The sequence below is a fragment of the Lycium barbarum genome, chromosome 12 (genome assembly GCF_019175385.1).
Source record: "Lycium barbarum isolate Lr01 chromosome 12, ASM1917538v2, whole genome shotgun sequence".
Lineage (NCBI taxonomy): Eukaryota > Viridiplantae > Streptophyta > Magnoliopsida > Solanales > Solanaceae > Lycium > Lycium barbarum.
Genome location: NC_083348.1, coordinates 61743617 through 61751688, shown reverse-complemented (window position 1 = coordinate 61751688; position 8072 = coordinate 61743617). Strand labels below are relative to the sequence as shown.

General features: G+C 32.9%; 1 protein-coding gene across 3 annotated transcripts; it reads left to right on the top strand.

Moving 5' to 3' along the window:
- The first annotated feature begins 1586 nt into the window (after positions 1-1586).
- On the top strand, positions 1587-7580 carry LOC132623066 (probable indole-3-acetic acid-amido synthetase GH3.1). 3 transcript variants are annotated; one of them, XM_060337771.1, is made up of 4 exons: positions 1587-1956; positions 5252-5353; positions 5784-6298; positions 6496-7580. In XM_060337771.1, exons 1-4 carry the CDS (start codon positions 1643-1645, stop codon positions 7359-7361), a joined length of 1797 nt encoding a protein of 598 aa, XP_060193754.1. In that variant the 5' UTR covers positions 1587-1642; the 3' UTR covers positions 7362-7580. The 3 variants fall into 3 exon arrangements, with proteins under 3 accessions (XP_060193754.1, XP_060193755.1, XP_060193756.1); XM_060337772.1 differs by lacking the exon at positions 1587-1956 and adding an exon at positions 4987-5133; XM_060337773.1 differs by lacking the exon at positions 1587-1956 and adding an exon at positions 5019-5088.
- Positions 7581-8072: the final 492 nt, after the last annotated feature.

Below are 8072 nucleotides of genomic sequence, written 5' to 3'. Positions count from 1 at the left end.
CGTTAGTTTTGAGTTATTAGACAAATTAACCTAATGGTCTTACAAGAATATTAATAAATAATAATTAAAGTAAAATATTTTAAAACTATACCTGGATATAATTTTAGGACCTTTATAAGCACGTATCCATGAGGCCCGAGCTCAAACTCTTAACATTTTAACTTTCATTGTTAATTGTTAATATTTACTTCAATTCAGATGCAGAGCCATGATTTGGAGTTTATGGGTTCTGAACGTTAATTTTTTAAGTTATTCGGTACATAATTCATAATCTATAGACAAATACAAAGTTTGTGAACCAAAGCTACCGGATTCGATTGAAATCGTCACGGACACTCTAGCTTCGCCTGGTTCAAAGTCATTTTGCAATATTTACAACCTTAGTTTAGAATATTTACACAAATTAACCTAATGACCCTACAATTAGTAAATAATAATTAAAGTACATCAATAAAGTAAAAGATTTTACAACTATATTTGAAAATAATTTTTAGAACAGATCTTTATAAGCACATATGAACTCACTAAAAAAGCAAAATACGGGAAGTTTAAGGATAAAAAATATTGCAATATCTCATAAATGCTTCAGTTGTAATAAAAGATTGACTCCAAAGTTGTCAAAATTTTACCAGAACATATAAGGACGAAAAATATATACTCTCCATCCCAAAATATAAAGACAATTTGATTAATTTCGAAGCTAAATTGGGTTAGATTAATTCATTGTTTTAAATTAAAATCTAGATATTCGAAAAATATACAGAAAATAGTATAAATCGCAATTCTCCTATCAATATAATATAAAGATTCTTAAAATATTTGTTAAAGTTTATAGAATTTAACTCTTGAAAAGTGAAACTTAACAAATATTTTGAGATAAAACGAGCCCTCACGATAAGCACTTAGACTTTCAACTAATTTACAAATTGTGTGTTCGAATAATATGGAGCTATTCCTTCGGTCCCAACTCATGTAGCACACTTTTCCTTTTAGTCTGTTCTAAAAATAATGTTATCTTTCTATATTTAGAAACAATTTAATTTTATAAGATGAGTTACAGCTACATAAATATTTAAGACTTGTTTAGGACCACAAATATCAAAAGTCTTTATTTTTTTCTTAAACTCCCTGTCTAATCAAATTGTGTCACATAAATTGAGACGCACGATATAATATATGTATCGATCATCGGGATTAGAGGGGAAAACAAAATTACTCCTCCAGCCGCCAGCAGCTCTACGTGTTTGTCCGTGACCAACAAATTCACCAAAATGGGTTATCTGGTCAACCCCTTGACAAAAGAACCTGGCATACACGGACCCACCAGCCTTGCCTAAATCAGACACATGGTGTATTGTTGGTCCCATTTGCACCCTTCTCTCAAGACCAAAATTCCGACAAAATATTACAATGTCGATACATGCAATACTCATCCATACCAGAAGTTGCCAAAAATTTGTTAGTCCACCCGTCAAACGTGTGCATACTTACGTGAACAATGACGGCAATATAGAGAACAAGTCATCCCCTTCACTTGCAGCTCTCACTATAAATAGCTGGTCATTCCCAGCTGCCAAACCCCACACTTAACATTTAACAATCTCTTCAAATTTTCTGTTTTCGATTTTCTCTCATAATAGCCATGCATAGTCGTGTTACATCTCATCTTGGCATTCCAGCATGTGAGAAGGATGCTAAGGCCCTTCAGTTCATAGAGGAGATGACTAGAAATGTTGATTCAGTCCAAGAGAAAGTCTTGGCTGAAATACTGAGCCAAAATGCTAACACTGAGTACCTTCAAAGATTCAAAGTTGGTGGTGCTACTGACCGTGACACATTCAAGTCCAAAGTGCCAGTTGTCACGTATGAGGAAATTCAACCTGATATTCAACGTATCGCCAATGGTGATCGTTCTCCAATTTTCTCATCTCATCCCATCTCCGAGTTCCTCACCAGGTGAGATTTACATTTCCAAGCAAACAGCAAAACCAATATTGCTTGCTTGTCTTGTTAATTAGCGCCTTATAAAAAAAAGTATTAGCACTAACATTTTAAGTACTTGAGGAACTTAAAAGTGAGTGATAATCGGGGCGGCTCAAGAATAGTGGGGATCTAAAGCTAAATTTTAATAAATGGCTTATTTAAAAAAATTGTATTGAGTAACTTGATTCATGTTTTATAATTGACGTACTTGAATTTTGATGATAATAATAAAATAATACTATATACTATTATGAGGTAAAAAATTTAAAAATTTAAAATTTAAAGAAAAAGATAGTAGCAAGTTGATAACTTGATATCAAAATAAAATTCTATTGTTTCAATTTAACTTTAAACACTTTATTTTATCCTTACTGAGATGATTTGTAGCCACACAAATATTTACGACTTGTTTTATATCACAATATTTTTGAGTCCAGAGCCAAAATGACTTATTTTTACAGCCATTAGACAAAAATAGTATGCTTTTTTTTTTTTTTAGACCAAAATGGGTATTTCGTTGGATAACCAACGAAATACCCACACAACGTACTGTTCCGTGCCGATGAATTTCTTGCATTTCGCTACATGTGTAGCGAAATGCAAGATTTTTTTTTTTTAATTTTCCTTTGCATTTCGTGAATCAATTCACGAAATAGGCATTTTTAATTTATTTATTTTTTTGCAATTCGTGTAATTAAAACTGTTTTTTTTTAGCATTTCGTGATGCAATTCACGAAATGGATTTTTTTTATTTCGTCAATTAAATGAACGAAGTTGATACGAAATGTAAAAAATTGCCAAAAAAAAAAAAAAAGCCTATTTCGTGATTTGATTCACGAAATGCAAGATTTTTTTTTCCTTTGCATTTCGTGAATCAATTCACGAAATAGCCATTTTTTTTTTTTTTTTTTGCAATTCGTGCAATTAAAACTGTTTTTTTTTAAATTAAAATTAAAACTTTATTTTGAATATAAATCTAATTCAATTAGATAAAAATATAGGAGAAAGAGTAGTTGTAAATTGGTGAAAGAGTAGTTGTAAATTGGTGAAACTTTAAATAGTCATAACTTTGCGCTCGGATATCCGATTTATGCATTTTTTTTTTTGATTTTGCATATTTTTCCGAGATCTAGCAGCGCAAATGGCCGGGCCGATTTTCTAGAAAACCTCTTTTTTCCCTTTCAATTTTAATTTTCCCCTAAATTGGCGGGATATTTTTAGTTTTCTTTACTTATAATATGATGATGCGCAATAGACTTCAACATAAAAATTCCGGAGTAATGTAGCTGTGAATGTCAATTTCACTTATGTGGTTTCAATTTTTGAAAATAAAGCTGACTAATTTTCTCAACATATAGGATAAAACTATTTTTTTATCCTATTTCGTTTTTTAATACACGAAATGCAAAAAAATAATAATTATAATTTCCTATTTCGTTGGTATATCAACGATATACAAAAAAAAAAAATTAATGAAAGAAACAATTTTTTTTTTTTTTTTTTTTTTTTTTGCATTTCGTGAATCAATGAACGAAATAGTTTTTTTTATTTTATTTCGTTCATCTAAAAACGAAATTGGAATATATATATATATATATATATATTATTTTTTAAATTATTTTTTTGTATTTCGTTGATATACCAACGAAATAGGAAATTATAATTATTATTTTTTTGCATTTCGTGTATTAAAAAACGAAATAGGATAAAAAAAATTAGTTTTATCCTATATGCTGAGAAAATTAGTCAGCTTTATTTTCAAAAATTGAAACCACATAAGTGAAATTGATATTCACAGCTACATTACTCCGAAATTTTTATGTTGAAGTCTATTGCGCATCATCATATTATAAGTAAAGAAAACTAAAAATTTCCCGCCAATTTAGGGGAAAATTAAAATTGGAAGGGAAAAAAGAGGTTTTCTAGAAAATCGGCCCGGCCATTTGCGCTGCTAGATCTCGGAAAAATATGCAAAATAAAAAAAAAAATGCATAAATCGGATATCCGAGCGCAAAGTTATGACTATTTAAAGTTTCACCAATTTACAACTACTCTTTCTCCTATATTTTTATCTAATTGAATTAGATTTATATTCAAAATAAAGTTTTAATTTTAATTTAAAAAAAAACAGTTTTAATTGCACGAATTGCAAAAAAAAAAAAAAAAATGGCTATTTCGTGAATTGATTCACGAAATGCAAAGGAAAAAAAAATCTTGCATTTCGTGAATCAAATCAAAAAGAGGTTTTCTAGAAAATATGCAAAATCAAAAAAAAAAATTGCATAAATCGGATATCCGAGCGCAAAGTTATGACTATTTAAAGTTTCACCAATTTACAACTACTCTTTCACCAATTTACAACTACTCTTTCTCCTATATTTTTTATCTAATTGAATTATATTTATATTCAAAATAAAGTTTTAATTTTAATTTCAAAAAATAAATAAAAAAAATGCCTATTTCGTGAATTGATTCACGAAATGCAAAGGAAAAAAAATCTTGCATTTCGTGAATCAAATCACGAAATAGGCTTTTTTGTTTGTTTGTTTGTTTTTTTTTTTTTGCAATTTTTTGCATTTCGTATCAACTTCGTTCATTTAATTGACGAAATAAAAAAAATCCATTTCGTGAATTGCATCACGAAATGCTAAAAAAAAAAAACAGTTTTAATTACACGAATTGCAAAAAAAAAAAATATAAAAAAAAATGCCTATTTCGTGAATTGATTCACGAAATGCAAAGGAAAATTTTAAAAAAAATCTTGCATTTCGCTACACATGTAGCGAAATGCAAGAAATTCATCGGCACGGAACAGTACGTTGTGTGGGTATTTTGTTGGTTATCCAACGAAATACCCATTTTGGTCTAAAAAAAAAAAACATACTATTTTTGTCTAATGGCTGTAAAAATAAGCTATTTTGGCTTCGGTCCAATATTTTTAAAGAATTCTTTCTTAAATTTCATGTCAAGTTAAATTACATCACATAAAATAAAAGGGAGAGAATATTAACTAAAAATATGGGGCCTAAAAAACTTGGGGGCCTCAAGCCATTGCTTGACTTGCTTGGCCCTTGAGCTGGCACTGGTGATAATACGCGGTTTAAGGTCATATTGTAATCAAAGGGAAATCTAGAGTTTTAAGTTTGATAGGTTCAAGTTTTACATATATCCCTGTGTTCTGTTTCTAAAATATTGGATGCAATTGAATCCGATGATCATATGCTCCTTCCACCTATCTATTACTAACATATCTTCTTGGGTTTCGCAGTTCTGGAACATCTGCTGGTGAGAGAAAGTTGATGCCCACAATTCAAGAGGAGCTAGACCGGAGACAGTTATTGTACAGCCTTCTCATGCCCGTGATGAACCTGTAAGTCATGTACCCTTCGACGAGGTTGTTAATTGGCAGATCACTTAAAGACCCCCCTAAACTTGGCATGAATTATAAGTTGTACACTTAAACTCGCACTAGTCTTAATTACGCACGACCTTGGGTTATTAAATAGCCTTTACCACCCTGATAAAGTTTAGTTGTGCAACTTACATTTCGTGCCAAGTTGAGGGGGGTCTTTACGTATTCAGCCTTGTGAATTTGCATTCATAGTTTACATTATAGGAGTAATAGGTATTTTTCTGGTACCACCAACTAGTCAATTTAACCGCTCTAAGTGCTGATTATTCAATTTAAGACTGGTGGTTAATCATAGCCTAGCTTAATGTTTTTGGCAAGTAATTAATTATGAGACTAGTATAATTTCTTCATCAGTGAATTTGATTTTGGATTTCTAATGTTACAACAGGTATGTGCCTGGTCTGGACAAAGGCAAGGGCTTGTACTTCCTATTTATAAAAGCAGAAACCAAGACACCCAGTGGGCTACTAGCACGACCAGTCCTAACAAGTTATTACAAAAGTGACCACTTCAAGACAAGGCCATACGATCCTTACAATGTGTATACTAGCCCAAACGAGACTGTTCTCTGTGTCGATTCTTTCCAGAGCATGTACTCTCAAATGCTTTGTGGCCTTCTTATGCGAGAACAAGTTCTTCGACTAGGAGCAGTTTTTGCCTCTGGTCTACTTCGAGCCATTCATTTTCTTCAACTCAATTGGCAGCAACTTGCTAAGGATATCGCGACTGGGATATTAAATCCCAGAGTTTCTGACCCTTCAATCAGGGAATGCATGTCCAAAATACTTAAACCAAATCCTGAAATTGCGGAATTCATTATCAAGGAATGTGAAGGCCAGAATTGGGAAGGGATCATTACTAGAATTTGGCCAAATACAAAGTACTTGGATGTGATTGTAACAGGTATGTACGATGGCTCAATACATTAGCCTAAGATAAGTGTCATGTCGAAATTTTATATGCAAAGATATAGATTTAAGTTATATACAGTGATAGTTCAAAAAAGGTCTGTAATATAAGTATATTTTAACTTGTTGAAGCGATCTATTTACCTTATTTTTCAAGTTACTATTTTTGTTTATTGTATGTGATTGTGACAGGTGCGATGGCTCAGTACATCCCTACACTAGATTATTACAGTGGTGGCTTACCAAAGGCGTGTACTATGTATGCATCATCCGAGTGTTATTTTGGCCTTAATTTGAACCCAATGTGCAAGCCATCTGAAGTATGTTACACCATAATGCCCAATATGTGCTACTTCGAATTTATCGTACATGACCCAACCAATCCTGCAACGATCTCTCGTGACTCACCACCCTGTCTCGTGGACCTGGCTGATGTAGAAGTGGGAAAAGAATACGAGCTCGTGATCACAACCTATACTGGATTATGTCGTTACAGAGTCGGTGACATACTCCTGGTCACTGGATTTCACAACTCGGCCCCTCAGTTTAAATTCATAAGGAGGAAGAATGTGCTATTGAGCATTGATTCGGACAAAACTGACGAGGCTGAGTTACAAAACGCGGTTGAGAATGCTGCTGCAATTTTGCAATCGTACGATACTAGTGTGGTCGAATACACTAGCTATGCTGACACTAAAACAATTCCAGGACATTATGTTATTTATTGCGAATTACTTATAAAGGACCCAACCAACTCACCTAGTCACGAGGTTTTGAGCCAATGTTGCTTGGCTATGGAAGAATCGTTGAACTCGGTTTATCGACAGTGCCGAGTTGCAGACAATTCAATTGGACCACTTGAAATTAGAGTAGTGGAAAAGGGTACATTTGAAGAGTTAATGGACTATGCAATTTCGAGGGGTGCATCTATAAATCAGTACAAGGCTCCTAGGTGTGTCAATTTTACACCTATAGTGGAACTATTAGACTCCAGGGTAATTTCAGCGCACTTTAGTCCAGCTGCTCCTCACTGGACCCCAGAAAAACGACGTGTGTAAGTCTGATAGTGAAGTCAATTCAAGTCATCAAGAGTAGAGTTAAACAAAACATACGAGTATTCTTTTTTTCTTTTCTTTTGCATCTGTCTGTAATAGTGTTAAACGTTCAACGTAGATATTAATTAGTCTTTGCTAATGGAAAGTGTCTTTTAGTCACTTGTATATCCTTCTATTGTCTTCATTGGTTTGAAATATATTGAAATCATGTGTTTTCTTCCCTTTCGATTAGCGCCTTTGTGTAGGTTCTCATATCCTGCACATGACTTTGTTGAAATGTCAATGAGCATATATATCTGAATATAAGTGATCAGGTTGTGAGAACCAAGACAAAGGCCAGGCCGGTGCACTAAGCTCTCGTTACGTGTGGGGTCCGGAAAAAGACCGCATCATAAGTCTATTGTACACAGTCTTACCCTGCAGAACCGACAAAGCATAAACGTAATATTGGACGTTGATAGAGTCAAAACTGAAAGCCAAGAAAGTGGCTGAAGTGCACAGATAACCCTTTTAAGGATTTCTATTTTAAGACATATCGAAATTTATTACCCTCCCGTTCCAAAAATATTGTCTTAGTTTGTGTTACACTCCAGATTTTCGCACGTCAAAGTCGCATCATAAGTTAGTCGACGCAAGTTCAAAAGAAATTATCTTGAGTTTAAAAGGGATTGAGCTTATTAATATAAACGATTATAAGAGTCTATTAATAATATT